The sequence below is a fragment of the Cherax quadricarinatus genome, chromosome 55, assembly GCF_038502225.1.
Source record: "Cherax quadricarinatus isolate ZL_2023a chromosome 55, ASM3850222v1, whole genome shotgun sequence".
In the NCBI taxonomy this organism is placed as follows: domain Eukaryota; kingdom Metazoa; phylum Arthropoda; class Malacostraca; order Decapoda; family Parastacidae; genus Cherax; species Cherax quadricarinatus.
Window position 1 is genome coordinate 21,368,803 of NC_091346.1, and position 24,127 is coordinate 21,392,929.

At 38.9% G+C, this 24,127-nt stretch overlaps 1 protein-coding gene across 1 annotated transcript in view; it reads left to right on the forward strand.

The window, feature by feature from the left end:
- LOC138854351 (ubiquitin-protein ligase E3C-like) overlaps window positions 1-24,127 on the forward strand; it is a 260,277-nt gene that overhangs the window by 131,023 nt on the left and 105,127 nt on the right. Inside the window, exons 5-8 of the mRNA XM_070096970.1 lie at window positions 1,991-2,133; window positions 6,734-6,754; window positions 20,541-20,698; window positions 21,801-21,919. Coding sequence (XP_069953071.1) covers window positions 1,991-2,133; window positions 6,734-6,754; window positions 20,541-20,698; window positions 21,801-21,919 — 441 coding nt within the window. The remainder of the gene's footprint in view (window positions 1-1,990; window positions 2,134-6,733; window positions 6,755-20,540; window positions 20,699-21,800; window positions 21,920-24,127) is intronic.

Here is a 24,127-nt window from a genome sequence, read left to right on the forward strand (position 1 = left end):
TTCCACTGTATACTGTGATTAACAAAGGGCCCAACAGTGACCCCTGTGGAACACTGCTTGTGATGCATCCCCACTCTGATTTCTCCCCATTTATGCAAACTCTCTGTTGCCTATCTGTCAACCATGCCTCTGTTTGGGAAAAAAAAAATTCTCCTATTCCGTGTTCCTTACTTTCTTCAACAATCTCTGATGTGGAAATCTATCAGAAGCCTTATATAAGTCCATATACACGATATCATATTCACTACCATGATCTATGTACCTCTTCAAATACCTTAGTGAAAAAAGTTAGTAAATTGGGTTTATACAGGTGCTTATTGATGTGAAGAAGGTATGATGCGCAGATAACCTGCATATGGACTTCAGTAAGGCTTTCGATAGAGTTACACATCAGAGGCTATTGAGGAAACTTAAGGCACACGGAATAGGAGGAGAATTTTTTTCCTGAGTAGAGACACGGCTGACAAATAGGCAGCAGCGAGTTTGCATAAATGGGGAGAAATCAGAATGGGGGCACGTCACAAGCTGTGTTCGTAAGGAGTCAGTGTTGGGCCTGTTGTTGTTCACAATTTACATAAACAACATAGATGAGGGAATAAATAGCGACATAAACAAATTTGCTGATGACACCAAAATAGGCCGTCCAATTTATTCTAATGAAGACACTAGAGCACTCCAGGATGATTTGAATAGACTGATGCAATAGTCAGAGAAGTGGCAGATGCAGTTTAATATTGACAAATGCAAAGTTCTAAATGTTGGACAGGTAAATAACCATGCCACATATAAACTAAATAATGTAGATCTTAATACTACTGATTGCGAAAAGGATTTAGGAGTTCTGGTTAGCAGTAATCTAAAACCAAGACAAGAGTGCATTAGTGTTCACAATAAAGCTAACAGAATTCTTGGCTTCATATCTAGAAGTATAAATAATAGAAGTCCTTAGGTTGTTCTTCAACTCTATATATCCTTGGTTAGGCCTCATTTAGACTATGCTGCTCAGTTCTGGTCACTGTATTACAGAATGGATATAAATGCTCTGGAAAAAGTACAAAGGAGGATGACAAAGATGATCCCATGTATCAGAAATCTTCCCTGTGAGGATAGACTGAGGGCCCTGAGTCTGCACTCTCTCAAAAGGCATAGAATTAGGAGGGATATGATCGAGGTGTATAAATGGAAAACAGGAATAAATAAAGGGGATGTAAATAGCGTGCTGAAAATTTCCAGCCAAGACAGGACTCCCAGCAGTGGTTTCAAGTTGGAAAAATTCAGATTCAGGAAGGATATAGGAAAGTACTGGTTTGGTAATAGAGTTTTGGATGAGTGGAACAAACTCTCGAGTACAGTTATTGAGGCTAAAACGTTGCATAGTTTTAAAAATAGGTTAGATAAATACATGAGTGGGTGTGGGTGGGTGTGAGTTGGACCTGACTAGCTTGTGCTGCTGGGTCTGATGCCGTGCTCCTTCCTTGAGTGGAGGTAACCAGACTGGGTGGGTCATTGGGCTAATCCGGGGGGGGGGGATTGGGTTAATCCGAGGGGGAGGGAGACATGGGCCTGCTCTGCATGGGTCAGTAGGCCTGTTGCAGTGTTCCTTCTTTCTTATGTTCTTATGTAGGAGACAAACTTATGACAATATTTTGGTCTGGCTTTGACCATTGACAATTTACACTGTTAATGGCCCACTGTGTGACTTACTAGTGGTCCAAGTTGGATTGGAGTGCCATCATATGCTTCAGTCTTCTAAGTGAGAGTTATCTGTGCATTGTTCCAACCACAGTATTGTGACTTCATTTTTTTAAGGTATGACTTATTCTAGGTGGGCCCTTTAGGGATCCTATGCAGAAAAATAATTTTATTTTGTAGACTTTTCATAAACCTGTGTCATTAGGAATTCAAATGTGGTAGGGAAGCACACTTACATAACTGATTCAGTAGTTTTAAAGTGAGTATCATGTATTTTTTCCTTTTCATTTCATTTCAGAATTTAATGATGCAAATACCTTGTGCAACTACCTTCAAGCAATTAGTGACCTATTAGGGGGAACTACCTCTTATCTAATCAGTGATGTAACGGAAGGTGATTCTGAGGATGAAGATGATGACTCGATGGACTCCTCAAAACCAGTTGATCCTGTTTTATCCCAATGTTTTTTGGATATGTTCGGGCAATAAACAAGCCTCTTGATCTTCCCCCCCCTGTTTTCCCAAAAAAGGAAATTTTTTTAAAACAGACCCAAAAAAGATTTAGAGACTGTTTTGTGGGGATATAAAAACAGAAGAAGGGCACTCTCAAGCGATCATATGGAAAGAAGGGGAGTTATGGTTTAAATTTAAAAAAAATCCCTCAATGGGGGAGGAGGTTTTAAGGCCAGAAAAGGGAAGTTTGAAAAATTTAAAGAATGAGTGGCATACAGTGGAAAGGAGGGTGAGGCTCCCGTTCAAAAAAAGGGCGAAAACAGGGCGGGAAATTTCCAGGGTTTAGAGGCTAAAGGACCAAACCCCAAATGTGTTTAATTGTGAAAAAAAGGTGTTTTGGGAAAATCCAAAAGGATCTTTTTAAAAGAGAAAAAGCACCCCGGAACGCCTAAAGGACAAACAAAAAAATTTCATAAATTACAATGTATTTAAAAATTTTGGCAGTGTGTTTAATGTAAAAAAATAATCAAAATGCAACCCTCCACCCAACCCAATAAAGGGAGCCCCAAAGGGGCCCCTTATCCTCTTCCATCTACATCAATGATTAAATGCATAAATATCAAACCAATTTTGGGGAACATACTTTGTATTTTCCCCCCCAAAACACATCAAAAAAAAAATTGAATTACGAAAATATTTGCCTGGAAAAAAAATGCAAAACCCAATTAACATTATGCAAATGGATCATCAGTCAAGATACAGAAAAATTCAAGGTAGTTTAAGTTCGGGAACAATACAACTCCCCAAGAAAATCTAAATGTAGGATAATCAAAGAAAAACTCTTTAAAAACAGTTTCCCCTGACACTGTACCATTCACCAATCCCTTTTATCTTTAGGGAATTTGCATTGGGATCAAAAAATCCCAATACCAAAACCCTTTTAACCCACAAAAAGGGAGGGGAAAAAATAACAAAATTTCCCCAAACCGCCCGCATACTAAATTTTCAAAAATCTGAATCTGCTTACCCTTGAACATCCCTTTATTCATGTGCCTATACAAAGAACAATACATGCAAATATAAAACTCCTCAAACTTTTCCCCACCAACCTAAACAGGACACATGACCACAACAAAGAACAGATCTCTTTTTTATATACCTCGCTTTTATATCCCTGTAAAAGTCTATATAAAAAAGGCCCCCCAAAGAACTTTCCCGAAGATATTAAAAAACCCAGTCTGAAAATAATTTAAAAACTCTTCAAAAAACTTAATCACCCTAACAAATGCTATGTACATAGTATACATTTACTCACCTATGTACCAATCAAACTGAAAAAATCACATTGAACCTTTTTTCCATTGCTGAGGGAAAAAGAACTTTTTTTCAAAAAGCATTTTTGAATAAAAAATAAATTTTCTTTTTATAATAAAAATTTTGATTCATTTATAAAATAATCCCAACCGATTTTAATCCCCAAGAGGGGGTCATTGGTATGGAAAAATGATGAATAATTTTTCCCCCAAAAAAAAATGGAAAACAAATTAATCCGCAAAACCCCAAAAAAGGAAAAAAAAATTTTTCCCCTGAAAATACATTTTCCACACAGAGAAGGGTAATGCCAAAAGAGAAATGGTAGTAATTTTCAATAGTCTAAAATGAAGAATAAAAGACACTTATCTTTTTGAAGATGGGAATGACTGATGAGACACGTTTGTTTTCCCCCAGTACTGTGGGCCTGTTTGGCATTTTCTTTCCCGAAAAGGCCTTATCAACTGTGTTTCCCCGATTCTTAAATTTTCAAACCAACCCTGGCTTTAAAATTTACCAATAAAAAGTTCCCGGCATTTTCCCCGTTCACCAAAAGTTAGCCGGTTGGGGTTGCATCCCGGGGGAAAAGATTAAGGACCCCAATGGAAATAAAAGACAGTCTATGAAATGCTTTTTGGGGATCCTGGGGGGCAAACCTCGGGAATTGTTTTGGGTATTTCAATAAGCCACACAACAACAGTTTAAAGCAGAGAGCGACGCAAACAGCGCAGGCAGCGGGTTTTCAGCAGCGGGAAAGGCGTGCCGCGCAGCACGCGACGTGCTCAGCGCAGCGCAGCGAAGTTACGCGGGAGCGAACCCCGCCCGGCAGCGCAGCCCCCATCCCCGCGCAGCGATGCCAGCAGCGCGCGCTTTAAGGGAGCAGCGACCACCAATGTAGCGATGGGGATTGGGGCCCATTATACAACCTGGCCAGTCGAGAACCCCCCTATTTCTACTTTTCAAATCTTTTTTTCATCCTATAGTAATTTTCCCCCCACTTTTAGGGGGCACGAAGCTTTTTTTGGGTCCCATGGTCATATTTCCAGATAAAATCACCAAAACACTGTAAAAAACCCAAATTTCTTGTACTTGATGTCCCGCGGACGGGGGTAAAAACACCCGGAACTTTGGAGGCTGGCTAAGGCACTTTGGGGCCGCCTGACGAAAGCGTGGGGGTTTTTTGCGGCGGGGCAAAATTTTTGGTTAAAAGAAAGGGGTTTCGGATTAATCAGGATCCCGGCCGGGGTCCACTGTAATTCACACAACATGAAATAATTTTTTCATGTAAACAGAATTTCCCAGTTTGGAATGTGCAAAAGGTTTTTTGGCCCATAATCCCAATTCAATTCAATTAAATCATTTTATTCTTATGGGTTACAATGTGGGGTTTTAAAGGTTTGGGTTTTTGTTTACATGTTAAAAACTAATTACAGGGGGGCCACTAGGACACCTAGCCTGGCTGGGTTTTTGAGCAGACTTAGATTAATTCAAAAATAAACCTTAGATTATGGTATTGGGCTAAGTGACTAAATCATAATTTGGAGTTTAAAATGTGTTTTTTTTTTTTGGCACAAACAAAGTGTCTATTAGTACTAAGCAAACTAGATAGTTAGGATTTATTATTTTAAGATTAAAATTAATTTCTGGGTTTATAGTTAGGGGAGGGGTGAGGTAATTTGAACCACCAGATGTTTTTTGTAGTTAGTTGCGGGGTGGATCGGGGAGATGATTTTTTCCTGTAGTTTTGAAAGTGAGAAGTGTCTGCAGTTCAGATTTTTTATGGGGGTTTTTCCAGTTTTTGGGGGCCCTTTGAAATACATTAATTTTTGTAAAGGTTTATTAACCGGGAATGTCATAGAGATGTTTGTGTCGGGTGTTATCCTGTGGATCCTGTCACAACTATCAAGAAAGCATTTTGGGTGGTTTAAATTTAATTTGGGTCCTGTAGTTTGATTGCAAGTAGTAAGTGGATGTTCTGAACAGGAGAAGTTTAGATCTATGAAGAGGGGGGGTTTTGCAGGGAGGGGATTTAGTGATTATTCTTATGGCTTTTTGTTGGGATTTTTTAGGTGTGTTGCTGCAGTTAAACCCCCAAGCACAGATAGCAGGTGGGGTAGGGATATATAATAATGGTATGTGAGAAGGGCAGTTTTTGGGGATGATTTGAGAGGATCCTCATTGTTTTGGATAATTTTTTGTTATGTGTTGATATGGGTGAAATTTAGGTTGTTGTCGAGGTATGGGGCCGGAATTTGCCCTCATTATGTTTGGAAATTAGAGTTTTTTCGATCTTAATGTTAAGTTGACCACCTGCTCTGTACCAAACATAATATACAGTGGAATCGATCACCCAAGCAAATTATGTGGTTTTAATTGGCGTTTTCTGATGTTTGGGGGGTCTGAAAGGGACTAATCTATTCACAAATTCCTATAAAACAAATTGTCAGTACTGGCCCCTAACATTTTTGGAGAGAAAAAAATGAACCCCCCGTAAATTTTTCCCTGTTATGTGTTTATTGGCTGTCATCCAAGTCGTTTTTTTGACAGCCCTCGTTAACAATGGTGTTGGGGGTGGGATTAGGGGGGGAATGCGAATGGTGTCAGCAAAGGAATGGTTTCGGGGGGAATGTTTAAGATCATTGATGAAAAATGGGGGAAGGGGGGCCCCAAGGGACATTTCCTTGGGAACCCCAATAAAGGGGCCCGATTATGAGGCTTTTCTTTAATGGTGACATACTGATACCTTTTGAAAGGTAGGATTTAAAATATCGCTTCGATACCATATTTCAAGTTTGTGGAGTAGGATCCCGTGGCTACTTTCAAACTTTTTTGGGCCAAAAAAAATTTCCCGGGATTTTCCTTACCAATGCTGTGTAAAGCAGGTCTAGATTTTATAAGATCTTTAGTGCTTATTTTTCCTGAATAAAATTGAGGGGTTGAGTTTTTGTGACGTTATAAATGAATATAGTCTCCTGTGCACGATTTTTCAAAGATTTTATAGCAATGGTAAATATTGGCCGTAGTTGTTTGTTTTAGGGTCACCCCCTTTGTGTTGGGGGAACTTTGCTTTTTGAGAGTTGGGGAAAATACTAGTTTCAGTGACTTGTTAAAAAAAATGTAATAGTGAAGGGAAAAAAACCCCATTTTTAAAAAATTGTAGGAGACAGAGAGTTATTTTTATGACTTTATGATGCAGTGACTTTTGGGCCCCGTTGGGAAAGATAGAAGGAATTTAAATTATCAGGGAGTCCCAGGATTGGACATGGAATTTTACTAGATTGATCCATTTTTAGAAGAAGTCTATCTTGAGCTGTATGTGATGGGGGTTATGAGGTTTAGTTAGAAAATATTCTTTTTTTTCAGTTTTGGGTCCAGAATCTAAAGTGTTTTTCCCGGTATTTTTATATGTATTCTCTTTTGTCAGTGAATCTGCTGGAGAGTACAGTTTTTTGTTTTTTTTTAAAATTTTAAACTTTGGGAAAATTGTTTTAAAAATATCTTTCTTTTTAAGCCCCGCTATATTTTTATATTGGTGTTTTTATCAATGGGTTTCAGAATGCTGCTGGAACCCGGCAACCAGGCCTTTTTCTGTTTTGTTTTTAGGACAATTTTGTTGTATAGTCAAAATTTTGTTAAGAAAAAAGTCTGTCCAATTGTCAAAATTGGCACTGAGAATTTGTAGGCCAAAAAAGCGGGAAGTGTTTATGTATCTGAAGCAGAAATTCAGTGCCTATTTTTATCCATTCAAGAACATTGTTGTCGATGAGTCCTTGATTCTGTTCAAGGGATGCCTGTTATTCAAGCAATACATACCGAGCAAATGTAATCACTTTGGTATAAAACTGTTTGTTATGTGTGACTGTGAGAGTGGCATGGTGTTGGATGTCATTGTCTACACTGGGAGAAACACACTCGATGATGACAGGCGGATGTTGGGCATTTCCGGTGATGTTGTTCGCAAGATGATGGAAGCATTCCTTGGCAAGGGCCATGCATTGTACACAGACAACTGGTATACTAGCTGTATGCTCACTGATTTCCTATGTGTGAACAATACTGATATATGTGGAACAGTGAGAAGAAACAGAAAACATATGCCAAGGTTCAGTGGAGGCAGTGTTGAAGGTGCAGTGGAAGCATTTCATGTCAATGATATCATGGCACTGATGTGGCATGACAAATGGGATGTGACATTGCTGTCAACCATCCACAGAAATGAGATGGTACAAACAGATAAAGTGAATAGGGAGACCAATGAATGCAATGTAAAGCCAGCTGCTGTCGTGGACTATACGAACAACATGCAACTAGTTGACAAGTGTGACATGATGATAGGGTTTGTTGACTGTGTGCGTAGGAGTCGCAAGTGGTATATGAAAGTGCTTTTCCACCTTGTAGACACTGCAATGCTCAATGCCTTCAATATGTATGAAATAAAGACTGGAAAATGAGTTCGTTTTGCAGAATTCAGCCTAAATGTCATCAAGCAGATAGCAAAAAACTATGGTACCACACCTATACCTGCCCCTCAACAGCGACCTGTCACACCACAACCTGTCCCCCAACCACAGCCAGAGGGGGAAGTGCCAGATTGAATCCTCACTAACTGTCACTACCTGGTACCAATACAGCCTACCCCAGAAAAAGAAGTATTCTCAGAAAAAGTGTGTTGTGTGTGCTACCGCCTCATGGTGACCCCAACAGCGGAAGGACACACGATTCCTGTGTCAGCAATGTGGGGTGGCACTCTGTATGAATCCATGTTTCATGGGGTATCATACAATCCTGGAGTACTAGAAACATAACTGGGATATGCAAATACTTGTATGTAGTTGGAGATGATAGACTATGATTCAACCAGGTGTACAGTATCACCTATAAGTGTGTACAAGTGTGTTTGTGATAATATGATCAATAATTTTGTACATAATATTTGTGTCTAAGCAACAATTGGCTATCAGATTAAAAGATCTGCTATAAAACATTATTATCATATAAAAAATGTAAAAATGAAAAAAATTGGAAAAAACGATAAATATGAAGAATTTCTGCAAGCAGCAGCGCCTCATGTTGCTGTCAAGTGAGCAATAATCGCCAACTTTGCGGCCTTATATCTCCATAAGTACTGACTGAAATTTTTTTTTCTTACATTACTTTCTGTAAAAAAATGTCCTCTTCATTTAACCCTTTCAGGGTCGGCAGGCCTTCTCCTAAACTTGTTCTCAGGGTTGGAAATTTTTCAAAAAAAAAAAAAAATAGGTATTTTTTCTTATGAAAAGATGATCTTTTCCCGATCATAATAACACCAAAAGTATGAAATTTGATGGAAAACTTAAGGAATTATGATCTCACAAAGTTAGCGGTCTCGACGATGTTTACACATCGGCGATTTTGCCCACTTTGAGCCCTATTTTTGGCCAATCCCAATGTACCAGTCGACAAAAATCATAACTATTTCGCTAGAACTTCATTTTTTTCTATTGATTGAGTACAAGAAACCACGAAGTATGATAACTGATGCACGCGTGAACAAAGATCAACTACTCTCAGGTGACTTCAGTATAAATCTCCTACAAGACCAAGACCCACATGTTACTGAATTCACAAACACAATGAGTAACTGCATGTTACTACCAACAGTAACAAAACCTACAAGAGTTACAGAGACTAGTGTTTCCCTACTAGACCACATCTGGACCAACACCATATTCCCCTTAAGATCACGCATAATCACAGATACAGTAATACCACAGACCACTACCCTACCTTCCTCATAACAAACCTTGGCAAATTGCCCCTAGACACTACTAAAGTCACTTTCAGACTTCACAATGAGGCAGCTATCAATAACTTCACAGCAGCAGTGACAAACATTGACTGGCACACTGAGCTAGAAATCTATACAGATATTGGCGATTGTATTAATAATTTTCTAAAAAAAGACCCAATACCTCTATAACAAGCACTGCCCTAAAAAAACTAAACAGATGACTGCAAAGAGACTGAACAGTCCCTGGCTAACACCCAGTATCCTCAAATCCATAAATACAAAGCACCTATACGAAAAACAGTACAGAAAGGGCCACATAACCAGAGACCAAACAAAACGTTACTCGTCAATCCTAACCAGCCTAATAAGAAGGGCTAAAAAATTGTATTATGAGAACAGATTATCCAACTTACGAGGTAACATAAAAAGACCTGGAAAACCCTATCAGAAATACAGTGGACCCCCGCATAACGGACGCCTTGCATAACGGACAATCCGCATAGCGGACGCTTTGATCGCTAAAATTTTGCCCCGCATACCGCCCAAAAACCCGCTCAGCGGCCTTCGTCCGAGACGCGTCCAATGTGCGGCCTGAGCCAGCCTCATATGTTCCGCCGGTGGCATTGTTTACCAGCCAGCCTCCGCGGTAACATTCAAGCATACAATCGGAATATTTCGTATTATTACAGTGTTTTCGGTGCTGTTTCTGGAAAATAAGTGACCATGGGCCCCAAGAAAGCTTCTAGTTCCAACCCTACAGCAATAAGGGTTAGAATTCCTATAGAAATGAAGAAAGAGATCATTGATAAGTATGAAAGTGGAGTGCGTATCACCGACCTGGTCAGGTTGTACAAGAAACCCAAATCAACCATCTCTTCTATTGTGGCCAAGAAAACGGCAATCAAGGAAGCTGTTCTTGCCAAAGGTTTAACTGTGTTTTCGAAACAAAGATCGCAAGTGATGGAAGATGTTGAGAGACTCTTATTGGTGTGGATAAATGAAAAACAGCTAGCAGGAGATAGCGTCTCTCAACCGATCATATGTGAAAAGGCTAGGAAGTTGCATGAGGATTTAATTAAAAAAAGGCCTGCAACTAGTGATGATGTGAGTGAATTTAAGGCCAGCAAAGGTTGGTTTGAGAGATTTAAGAAGCGTAGTGGCATACATAGTGTGATACGGCATGGTGAGGCTGCCAGTTCGGACCACAAAGCGGCTGAAAAATATGTGCATGAATTCAAGGAGTACATAGAAACTGAAGGACTGAAACCTGAACAAGTGTTTAATTGTGATGAAACAGGCCTGTTCTGGAAGAAAATGCCAAGCAGGACCTACATTACTCAGGAGGAAAAGGCACTCCCAGGACATAAGCCTATGAAAGACAGGCTTACTTTGTTGATGTGTGCCAATGCTAGTGGTGATTGCAAAGTTAAGCCTTTATTAGTGTATCACTCTGAAACTCCCAGAGCGTTCAGGCAAAAGAATGTCCTCAAGGATAATTTGTGTGTGCTGTGGAGATCAAACAGTAAGGCATGGGTCACTAGGGACTTTTTCTAAAACTGGTTACACCATGCATTTGCCCCCAATGTCAAAGATTACCTAACTGAAAAGAAATTAGAACTTAAGTGCCTCCTGGTGTTAGACAATGCCCCTGGTCATCCTACAGACGTGGCAGAGCGACTTTATGGGGACATGAGCTTCATTAAGGTGAAGTTTTTGCCTCCTAATACCACTCCTCTCCTGCAGCCCATGGACCAGCAGGTCATTTCCAACTTCAAGAAACTGTACACAAAAGCTCTGTTTCAAAAGTGCTTTGAAGTGACCACAGACACTCGATTGACTCTAAAAGAGTTTTGGAAGGATCACTTTAATATCCTCAATTGTGTAAACCTTATAGGTAAGGCTTGGGAGGGAGTGACTAAGAGAACCTTGAACTCTGCTTGGAAGAAACTGTGGCCAGAATGTGTAGACAAAAGGGATTTTGAAGGGTTTGAGGCTAACCCTGAGAGGAGTATACCAGTTGAGGAATCAATTGTGGCATTGGGGAAGTCCTTGGGGTTGGAGGTTAGTGGGGATGATGTGGAAGAGTTGGTGGAGGAGGACAATGAAGAACTAACCACTGATGAGCTGATAGATCAACTTCAAGAGCAAGAGGCCAGACCTGGGGAAACTGGTTCAAAGGAGGGGAGAGAGAAATTGAAGGAATTGCCTACTTCAAAGATTAAGGAAATGTGTGCAAAATGGCTTGAAGTGCAAACCTTTTTTGATGAAAATCACCCTCACACAGCTATTGCAAGCCGTGCTGGTGACTGTTACAATGACAATGTTGTGAACCACTTTAGACAAATCATAAAGGAACGAGAGGTACAGGCCACTATGGACAGATATGTTGTGCGAAAGAAGTCCAGTGACTCTGAAGCTGGTCCTAGTGGCATTAAAAGAAGAAGGGAAGTAACCCCAGAAAAGGACTTGCCTCCTCAAGTCTTAATGGAAGGGGATTCCCCTTCTAAACACTAACACACTCTCTCCCCTCCTCCCATCCCATCAATCATCACCAGATCTTCAATAAAAGTAAGTGTCATGTAATTGTGCATGCCTTTTTCAGTTTGTGTGTACTAAAATTAACATTTTTTTGTGGTAAAAAAATTTTTTTTTCATACTTTTGGGTGTCTTGCACGGATTAATTTTATTTCCATTATTTCTTATGGGGAAAATTCATTCACATACCGAACATTTCGCATAACAGCCAGCCCTCTTGCACGGATTAAGGTCGCTATGCGGGGGTCCACTGTACTAGGAACAAAAAAGATAACACGAAATAGCGAAATTGAATTAACAAAACCAAATGAACCCCAATTCCCACCTACTGAAACAGCAAACAGACTCAATGATTTCTTCTCCACTATAGGAAAAAACCTTGCTGATGAAATCCCAAGCTCAGATACCCCACCCAATGACTACCTCACTGGCAACTACCCGAACACACTGTTCTTAGCTCCGACTTACCCAACTGAAGTCACCCTTATTATCAACAAACTAAAAAACAAGACAGGAGATTTAAATACCTTACCACCCATTCTATACAAAAAATTGTCACAGGTGCTATCACCAATCATTGCAACACTCTTTAACCCTTTGAGGGTTTTCGTCGTACTAGTACGTCTTACGTGTAGGGGTTTTTGACGTACTAGTACTCATAAATTCTAGCGGCCTCAAATCTAGTGGGAGAAAGCTGGTAGGCCTTCATATGAAAGAATGGGTCTGTGTGGTCAGTGTGCACAGTCTAAAAAAAATCCTGCAGCACACAGTTCATAATGAGAAAAAAAAAACTTTGACCATTTTTTTTTAATAAATCAGCGACTTTGCAGTGTATTTTCGTATGGTATTTATTGTTGTATTCTAGTTTTCTTGGTCTCATTTTATAGAATGGAAGACATATTACTGAAATTGAGATGATTTTGACTGGTTTTACAAAGAAAGGTGCCTTGAAATTGAGCTCAAAGTAGCAGAAATGTTCGATTTTTACCAAACTTCAAAAGTAAACAAATCGTGCCAAGCGTGCAATACACGTCAACTGGTGAGTCTAATATTCTTTCACAAGTGCACCAATAATATTTATACCATTTTTTACACTAATGCAGTAGTCTGCATAACAGTAAATCTTATATTTTTTGTGAAAATAAAAATTCAAAGTGGAAAGCAAAAGAATATAAGAGGGGCCTTGAGACGTGACTAATGACTAGAGGAAATGTCATTTTAGTGCCAGGAATGTCTTTCTTGTTTATTCTGGACCCTATTCGGAAATTGGCATCTTTTGAAATTTGTGTGAAATTGGCAAAATTGCTAAATTCTGACCACTGTATTGGATAGTTGAATTTCATAAATGAGTGGTTTCTTGCACTCATTCGATAGAAAAAATGGAGTTCTAGCGAAATATTCATGTTTTTTGTCGACTAGTACAGTGAAATTGGCCGAAAATGGGGCTCAAAGTGGGCAAAATCGCCGATGCGTAAACATCGCCGAGACCGCTAACTTTGCGAGAGCATAATTCCGTAAGTTTTCTATCAAATTTCAAACTTTTGGTGTCTTTATGATCGGGAAAAGATTCTCTATCTTTTCATAAGAGAAAATAATTTTTTTTTTTTTTAAATTTAGCCGACCCTGAGAACGAGTTTCGGAGAGGGCCTGTCGACCCTCAAAGGGTTAACAAATCCATTGAATCCTCTACCTTTCCTACAGTTCTCAAAATAGCAAGGGTCACCCCGATCCATAAAGGAGGAGACCACACAGACTTGAATAACTATAGGCCAATATCCAGCTTGCACCCTCTCTCTAAAATCTTTGAAAAATTAATCCATAAGCGCATCTATTCCTACCTCATCTCGCACAACATACACAACCCGTCAATTTGGGTTCAGGCCTAATAAAAATACTAATGATGCTATTATCCACATGTTAGAACATATTTATACAGCAATAGAGAAAAAAGAAGTCCCACTGGGGATCTTCATTGACTTACGTAAAGCTTTCGATACAGTTGACCACGACTTGCTCCACATAAAATTGTAGCACTATGGTATAAGAGGGCACTCCCTCAACTACCTAAAGTCATACCTCAGCAACAGAAGCCAATATGTGTACACAAATGGGGTAAACTCTTCCTCACAGCCAATAACAGTTGGTGTCCCACAGGGAAGTGTCCTAAGCCCTCTTCTCTTTCTCATATACATAAATGACCTACCAAATGCATCGCAACTACTCAAACCCACACTATTTGCAGATGACACTACATACGTCTACTTTCACCCGAGCCCAGTCATTCTAGCCAATACTGTAAATATCGAATTACAGAAAATATCAACCTGGATGAGGACCAACAAACTTACTCTAAACATTGACAAAACCTACTACGTTCAGTTTGGTAACAGAGCTGCAGATGTGTCTCTTAACATAATGATAAATGGATCACCTATCACAAAACTCACAGAGGGAAAATTCCTAGGAATCCACCTTGATAATAGACTCAATTTTCAAACACATACACAACAAATTTCCCCCCAAAAATCCAAGACCGTAGGCATACTATCGAAGATACGGTACTATGTTCCACAGTCAGCCCTTCTGGCCCTATATCACTCACTTATTTACCCCTATCTCACCTATGGAATTTGTGCATGGGGCTCAACAACAATAAACCATCTCAGACCATTAATTACCCAACAAAAGGCTGCAGTCAGAATGATAACAAATTCCCACTACAGGCAGCACATTCCACCAATATTCAAAACTCTAAACCTACTCACCATACAAAACATCCATACTTATTACTGCACCTACTACATACATAGAACACTTAACTCTGACATAAACCCTCCCCTCAAACATCTCCTTACCAACCTCAACAGAACACATGACCATAACACAAGACACAGATCACTCTTTGATGTTCGTCATGTCCATCGGACGCTATGCAAAAACTCAATGCACATAAAAGTCCCTAAAATCTGGAATTCATTACCTGTGAATATAAAAGAAACACTGTCTGTTTATAAATTCAAGTCTCTTGTCAAAAATCACTTACTCACCCACAACTAAATAAATGCTGAATAATTGTATCTCATAAATTGTATCTCATATATGAATCTCATTATTGTATTATTGTATCATTATTGTTTTTGTAATACTCAATTGTGCTTGTTATCTGTTAATTTTATGCCTGCCCGTAATGCTATGCATTCAAGTGGCTTTGGCATGCTGCATTTAACTGTATTCTTTTGTACTTCTCTGTATCATGTTCAAATTAATAAATAAATAAATAAAAAATAAATAAAATAAATAAATTTACCGATTTCAACTATCCAGTAAAGTAGTCCGAAATTGGCAATTTTGCCAATTTCACACGAATTTCAAAAGATGCCACTTTCCAAATAGGGTCCAGAATAAACAAGACAGACATTCCTGGCACTAAAATAACATTTCTTCAGTTCATTAGTCACATCCCTAGGCCTCTGTTACATTTCTTTTGCTTTGCACCTTGAATTTTTATTCTCACAAAAAATAGAAGATTTAATGTTATGCAGACTACTGCATTAGTGTAGAAATGGTGTAGAAATGGTATAAATAATATCAGTACACTTGTGAAAAAATATTACACTCACCAGTTGACGTGTTTTGGATGCATGGCTTGATTTATTTGCTTTTGAATTTTGGCAAAAATCGAACATTTCTGCTACTTTGAGCTCAATTTCAAGGTACTTTTCATTGTGAAACCAATAAAAATCATCTCAATTTCTGTAATGTCTTCCATTCTATAAAATGAGACCAGGAAAACTAGAATACAACCATAAATCGCATACGAAAGTATACACTTCAAAGTCGCTGTTTTAAACCAGAAACATAGTCGGAGTTTTTTTTTTCTCATTATGCACTGTGTGCTGCAGGATTTATTTATACTGTGCACACTGACCACATAGACCCATTCTTTCATATGTAGGCCAACCAGCTTTCTCTCGCTAGATTTGAAGGCGCTAGAATTTATGCCTACTAGTATGGCACCAACCCTGGTGTGCAAGCCGTACTAGTATGGCACCAAACCTGAAAGGTTTAAAAAAAAAAAAGATTTTTTTTTTTCTAAATATTTGGAGCGCTGGGCGAGAGAATGTAGATCTACGTCTGGACAGGTAAAGGGTTAATTTCCCTCATGTAAAATGGAAGATGGCGCAATGTAATGTTTTATGTACCAGAAATATCTCCGGGCAGCACCCTGGCTCAACAGGCACATACCAGGGAACTAATGAGGCTTTGTGAAAAGTACTCTTTAAACCAGCAGGTAATTGATTTCACTAGAAATGAAAATACCCTGGATCTGATATTCACAAACAACGAGGAACTGATCAGAAACTTAACAGTTACAAAAACAATATACTCTGATCATAACATTATAGAGGTTCAGACAAGTATTAACTCAGGGTTAGGAAACTGCGTCACTAATGTTAGAGACCGGATGTTCAGTAAGTTAATTTTGACAACCATAGAATTGATTGGGAAAAAATAAACCAAGAGCTGTCAGACATACCCTGGGAATCAGACATGAGCACCCTAAATTCCCACCAGTGCCTAGAGAAGCTGAATACAGAAGCATACAAGGTATGTATGAAACACCTACCATTAAGGAAACCCAGAAGAAGATCAGATATAGAGAGAGAGCGTAGGAGATGGTACAGAAGAAGAAAACGGGTTACTGAATTGCTTAAAAACACATATATGCTACAACAGAGGAAAGATAGACTTAGCCGAGAGATCACTGAATTAGAGCAAAAACTTAAGATGTCATACCTGACAGAAGAAGTACAAAGGGAACAAAGGGCCATACAGGATATTGCAAGAAACCCAAAATATTTCTATTCCTCTGCAAGATCCAAACTAAGAACTAGTACCTGTAGAATTGGACCACTCCTGAGAGGAGACTCTTATACTGATGATAAGCAGGAAATGATTGAAATCCTAAAAGAACAGTATGAGTCGGTATTCAGCAACCCACTAAATGACAGCAAGGTAGAAAATGCAGAAATATTTTTCACTCCAGAAGAAGGCCGTGCAGACCAACTAAATGGAAAACATGCCACTCACTCAGCACCTGGACCAGATTCATGGAATGCTCTGTTTATAAAGAAGTGCAAAGTACCACTAGCACCAGCCCTCAGTTTTCTGTGGAGAAAGAGCCTAGATCTAAGTGAAATACCGGAGGCCTTAAAGAGTGCAGACATAGCTCCTTTGCATAAGGGAGGTAGTAGAGCACTGCCTAAAATTAGAGACCTAACGTTGCATATCATAAAAATCTTCATAAGAGTGATGAGACAGCAAATTACAAATTTCATGGAGCAGCACAACCAACATAACCTGAACCAGCATGGTTTCAGAGCAGGACGATCATGCCTGTCACAGCTGCTGAACCATTATGACAATTACAGAGGCATTGGAAGATGACCAAAATGCAGATGCGATTTACACAGATTTTGCAAAGGCTTTTGACAAATGTGATCATGAAGTGATGGCACACAAAATGAAGGCCATGGGCATTACGGGAAAGGTGGGCAGATGGAGTTTCAGTTTCCTAACACACAGAACACAAAAAGTAATAGTGAACAGGGCAAGATCCAGCATCAGCAAGGTCAAAAGCTCAGTGCCCCAGGGCACTGTCCTGGCACCTCTGCTGTTTCTCATCCTCATAGCAGACATAGACAAAAACACCTGGCACACTTTTGTATCATTTGCAGATGACACTAAAATAACCATAAAAGTCAGCACGGTAGAGGACACTGAAAAAGTACAGGAAGACATAAACAGGGTTTTCCAGTGGGCAGTGGAGAGCAACATGACGTTCAATGGTTCCAGCTGGTTAGGTATGGAAAAAATGAAGAACTTAAAAGGAACACTATATGTACAAAACTCAAGAGGGTCACCAAATAGAACGTAAGGAACATGTAAAAGAGCTGGGCATAATTTTGTCAGCGGACCTTTCTTTTAACCCTTTCAGGGTTGGTGCTGTACTAGTACGTACGCCAGGGTTGGTACCATGCTAGTACACATAAATTCTAGCGCCTTCAAATCTAGCGAGAGAAAACTGGTAGGGCTACATATGAAAGAATGGGTCTATGTGGTCAGTGTGCACAGTATAAAAAAAATCCTACAGCACACAGTACAAAATGAGAAAAAAAAAACTCCGACCGTGTTTTTTGTTTAAAACAGCGACTTTGCAGTGTATTTTCGTAATCTATTTATGGTTGTATTCTAGTTTTCCTGGTCTCATTTTATAGAATGGAAGACATATTATGGAAATTGAGATGATTTTGATTGGTTTTACAATGAAAAGTACCTTGAAATTGAGCTCAAAGTAGCAGAAATGTTCAGTTTTGCCAAAGTTCGAAAGTAAATAAATCAAGCCATGCGTCCTATACACGTCAACTGGTGAGTCTAATATTCTTTCACAAGTGCACTGATATTATTTATACCATTTCTACACCATTTCTACACTAATGCAGTAGTCTGCATAACAGTAAATCTTCTATTTTTTTGTGAGAATAAAAATTCAAAGTGGAAAGCAAAAGAAATGTAACAGAGGCCTGGGGACGTGATTAATGAACAGAGGAAATGTTATTTTAGTGCCAGGAATGTCTGTCTTGTTTATTCTGGGTCCTATTTGGAAATTGGCATCTTTGGAAATTTGTATGAAATTGGCAAAATTGCCAATTTCGGACCACTTTATTGGATAGTTGAAATTGGTAAATGGATGCTTTCTTGTACTCATTCGATAGAAAAAATGGAGTTCTAGCGAATTAGTTATGATTTTTGTCGACTGGTACATTGGGATTGGCCAAAAATAGGGCTCAAAGTGGGCGAAATCGCCGATGTGTGAACATCGTCGAGGCCACTAACTTTGCGAGAACATAATTCCATAAGTTTTTCATCAAATTTCATACTCTTGGTGTCATTATGATTGGGAAAAGATTCTCTATCATTTCATAAGTTTTTTTTTTTTTTTCGAAAAATTTCCGACCCTGAGAACAAGTTTAGGAGAGGGCCTGCCAACCCTGAAAGGCTTAAAGACCATAACAAGACAAAGATCACGACAGCCAAGAAGATGACAGGGTGGGTATTGAGAACTTTCAAAACAAGGGAAATAATACCGATGGTGACTTTCTTCAAATCACTAGTGTTCCCTCACTTAGAATATTGCTCATTGCTGATGGCCTCATTCAAAGCAGAAGAAATATCAGAGCTGGAACAAATACAGAGATCATTTATGGCTCACATTGAGCCTGTAAAGCACCTAAACTACTGGGAACACCTGCAAGTCTTGAACATATATTCATTGGTGCAGAGGAGAGAGAGATGCATGATAATATATACCTTGAAAATACTTGAGGGCCTGGTCCCAAATCTGCTCACTGCCATAACAACAAACTGGAGTGAGAGATATGGGAGGAAGTGTAAAATAAACCCAGTGAGGAGCAGGGAACACTGTATCAACATCTGGGGTCCCAGACTATTCAACATCTTACCAGAAGATATCAGAAACATGGCTGGAACGAGTGTAGAAGCCTTCAAGAGGAAACTGGACAAGTATCTTCACCAGGTGCCAGATCAACCAGGCTGTGATGGATATGTGGGGCACACGGGCCTCCAGCAGCAACAGCCTGGTTGACCAGGCAAGCACCAGACAAGCCTGGCCCATGGCCGGCCTCAGAGAGTAGATAAACTCTCGAAACTCTTCAAAGGTATATCAAAGGTTGCTACTTATGCTTCTGCTTAGGTCACACTACACATGCATGTACAAGCGCATTTGTACACACCCCTCTGAGCTTTCTTCTATTTTCTTATTAATCCTTGTTTTTGTTTCCTCTTATCTCCATGGGGAAGTGGAAGAGAATTCTTCCTCTTTAAATCTTGCCTGTCATAAGAGGTGACTAAAATGCTGGGAGCAAGGGGCTAGTAACTCCTTCCATATATATTACTAAATTTAAAGAGAGACACTTCTGTTTTTGGGCCTTCCTTGCCTAGGTGGGATACAACCAGTGTGCTGAAAGAAAGATTTTGTGTACTGTGAATTTATTTGATTTTTATCTGTTTATGCCCAGCTGTATTAAGCATTTAATATATGATTGTGTAAACACTGTCAGGCATTTTAAATATTCAATAATGAAAAAATGCTCTTCTCCACTTGCCGGCAATTTTCGTTTATTGTGCATCGGGAACCTAATAGCCATCCAAATGGGACAGTCCTGTATACAGTATTTATATGGTCAGATAATCTGGCTGATCACCCACTTGGTTATTGTTTTGCTTCAAGTAATGGCATTACAGTAGAAGCCCTGTATCCGCAGATTCAGTTTCTGCGGTTTCAGTTACCCGCGGTTTACTGTGGCCAGAAAATAACTTAATTTTGCTTATTAATAACATAAAGCACAAAAATAGTGATTCTGACAGTTCTTCAAAGCCTAAGAGAAGCTGTGAAGTATGTACTTCCTGTCAGTGAAAAGTTCTCATTCTCCACTTACTGTGCACAGTTTATCAATTAAATTTTATCATAGGTATGTATGTAAACAACTTGTGAATTTGCTACTATCCACAGTTTCGAGTACCCATGGTAGGTCTTGGAAAGTATGTGAGAGGATGACTGTATACGTATTTCTTATTTTCTATTATGTATGATCTTTCAGAATTTTGAGTTTGGGGCTTCAAATTGTATTTAATTTTCTCGCTTTATACTTAATATTATATTTTACAAAAGGATATTTCATCATTTTGCTCTTCCTAGCTAGCAGAGGAGTGTGTATCCGTGGTGAACAGCACAGAACATGTAGGATGGTTGCTAAGTCAGGTAGAGCGGCAGGTATCCCCCGAAGTATTACTCCACTTCTCCCGTCTCACTCATCACCTCCTGACAGCTCCATCTCTACAGCTTCATCAGTGCAGGTAGTTATCATATTATAATAAATAGTTGCACTCTGATTTCTTGTAAAGATGGTTTGTTTGAAATATCCATATTTTAAATATCAGCTGCACATTATCTTGTTTCTACAAAAGGATAAATTAATGCAGTAGATTATTTATATAATTGCTTTTTTAAATGACATGACAGAATTCTTTATGTTTTGAATCTTGTTCCTATTGGTAATTTCTTAATAACATTATCCTACACTTTAATAACATTAAAATGTTGGATAGTAAAACCACTTTTAGATATCATTGTGCCATCAATTTTCATTATTATGAACTAAATTATAAATTTGATAATTCCTGGCACTAAAATAACATTTCCTCTGTTCGTTAGTTACATCCCCAGGCCCCTCTTACATTTCTTTGGCTTTCCACTTTCAATTTTTATTCTTACAAAAAACAGAAGATTTACTGTTATGCAGACTGCTGCATTAGTGTAAAAATGGTATAAATAATATCAGCGCACTTGTGAAAGAATATTAGACTCACCAGTTGACGTGTATTGGACGCTTGGCATGATTTGTTTACTTTTGAACTTTGGTAAAAATCGAACATTTCTGCTACTTTGAGCTCAATTTCAAGGTACTTTTCATTGTAAAACCAGTCAAAATCATCTCAATTTCTGTAATATGTCTTCCATTCTATAAAATGAGACCAAGAAAACTAGAATACAACAATAAATACCATACGAAAATACAGTGCAAAGTCGCTGTGTTATTCCAAAAACACGGTCAAAGTTTTTTTTTTTTCTCATTATGCACTGTGTGCTGCAGGATTTTTTTTATACTGCGCACACTGACCACATAGACCCATTCTTTCATATGTATGCCTACCAGCTTTCACTAGATTTGAGGGCGCTAGAATTTAGGCATGCTAGTACGTCAAAAACCCTGGGTCGTAAGCCATACTAGCACGGCCGAAACCCTCAAAGGATAAAAGTCGGTAAATAGTCCAGGAGTACAGTATGTTTATTTTTATCAAGTATTGATTAGATTATGTTGAGCATTTAAAAGATGTTATCATTTATGCTCCTCTGGGGTGTGAGCAGTATTAAAATTCAGTGATCCTGAAATTCCAGATTACTGTACAGTGTTGTTGCCCGGCGTCAGCTGTTACGGTCCATGTGGATGGTATTATCTAGTCTCCAGCAGGGAGCTCCTCTGCCAGGAAATATAAGCACTATGACTTCAAGTTTTGGTAAGTTACTTGTTGAGTCAATTTAATGTTTTACTTTCTGTATTTTTTTGTCAGCACATCAGCCATTTCCCACCAAGGCAGGGTGACCCAAAAAGAAAGAAAAAACTTTCATCATTATTAAACACTCACCATCACTCATACATTATCACTGTCTTTGCAGAGACACTCAGATACGACAGTTTAGATGTCCCTCCAATCTGCCAATATTCCAAACCCCTCCTTTAACCCTTAAACTGTCCAAACGTAGATTTACGTTCTGCACGGCACTCCGAATATTTTGAAAAATAAAAAAATAGCTTTTTGTTTTAAAATTAAAGAGGGAAATTTTTGGTGTGGTATAAGACCAAAAAAAAATTTTAGGACCAGTACTTAATGAGATATAAGACGATGAAATTAAGACACATGTGCAACATCTGGGTATCTTTATTGTAGACGTTTTGCCATCCAGTGGCTTTATCAATACAAATTCCAGGACATAACTTGAAGACAGTAGAACTATGTACAGAAGATGAGGTAATCAGTCCCTCAACCTTGGAGTAGGTGTGAAGAGCACCGTAGTCGTGGAGATTCTGAAGCAGAAGCAAGGTGCCTGATGCTTATATAGTAACGTCAGGTGGAAACGGGATGGGTAGCAGACGAGGGCATTGTCACTGATAGGCGGGATTCCCCAGTGGAAGTAGGTCCTTCCCAAAGAGATGGGTTAGTTGTAGTAGTAGTTGCTGTAGTCGTGAATCTCCACAACTACGATGCTCTTCGCACCTACTCCTAGGTTGAGGGACTGATTGCCTCATCTTCTGTACATAGTTCTACTGTCTTCAAGTTATGTCCTGGAATTCGTATTGATAAAGCCACTGGTTGGCGAAACGTCTACAATAAAGATGCCCAGATGTTGCACATGTGTCTTAATTTCATCTTGTCGGTATTGTATACCATTCTTACACAACGAGATATAAGACCATGAAGTTGGCTGTGGATGCTCACCTGATGGCAACATCCAGTCCTGCCCCTTGCAGAAGTATTACAGATTTACCTTTTTTTCTTGTTTTTATTTTAATATATATAATTTTTATGTTCTGATAATTACAATTTATAATGGTTCTTGTGATTTCATAGCCAATCTTTGTTCTGACACTAATATTATGTACTGAAATAATACTCAAATAGTAACAGTCACACTGACAGGTGAACATTTTCACCTGCCTTGGTCATTGACTATTGTCTACAAATACAGTGGAACCCCGAGTTTCGTGATTAATCCGTTCCAGAGAGCCTGCCGAAAGTCGAAATTGCCAAATGGTGAAACCATTTTTCCCATAAGAAATAATGGAAATAAAATTAATCCGTTCCGGACACCCAAAAATACTAGTAGGTTGGTAAACAGCAACCACCCAGGGAGGTACTACCGTCCTGCCAAGTGAGTGTACAACGAAAACCTGTAATTGTTTTACATGATGGTAGGATTGCTGGTGTCTTTTGTCTGTCTCATAAACATGCAAGATTTCAGGTATGTCTTGCTACTTCTACTTGCACTTAGCTCACACTACACATACATGTACAAGCATATAGTATAGACACACCCCTCTGGGTATTCTTCTATTTTCTTTCTAGTTCTTGTTCTTGTTTATTTCCTCTTATCTCCATGGGGAAGTGGAACAGAATTCTTCCTCCGTAAGCCATGTGTGTTGTAAGAGGCGACTAAAATGCCAGGAACAAGGGGCTAGTAACCCCTTCTCCCATATAAATTACAAAATTTAAAAGAGAAACTTTAGTTTTTCTTTTTGGGCCACCCTGCCTTGATGGGATACGGCCGGTGTGTTGAAAGAAAGATTTTTTTTCAAAGTAAATAAAGATTTACATATTGAAAACAATAAGAAACCAAGTACAGTGGACCCTCGACCAACAATATTAATCCATTCCTGAGAGCTCATCGTTAAGCGAAATTATCGTTAGTCGAGTTAATTTCCCCCATAAGAAATAATGGAAATCAAATTAATCCGTGCAAGACACCCAAAAGTATTGAAAAAAAAAATTTTACCACATGAAATATTAATTTTAATACACACAAACTGAAGAAGACATCTACAATTACATGACACTTACCTTTATTGAAGATCTGGTGATGATTGATGGGATGGGAGGAGGGGAGTGTGTGGATGGTGTTAGTGTTTAGAAGGGGAATCCCCTTCCATTAGGACTTGAGGTGTCAAG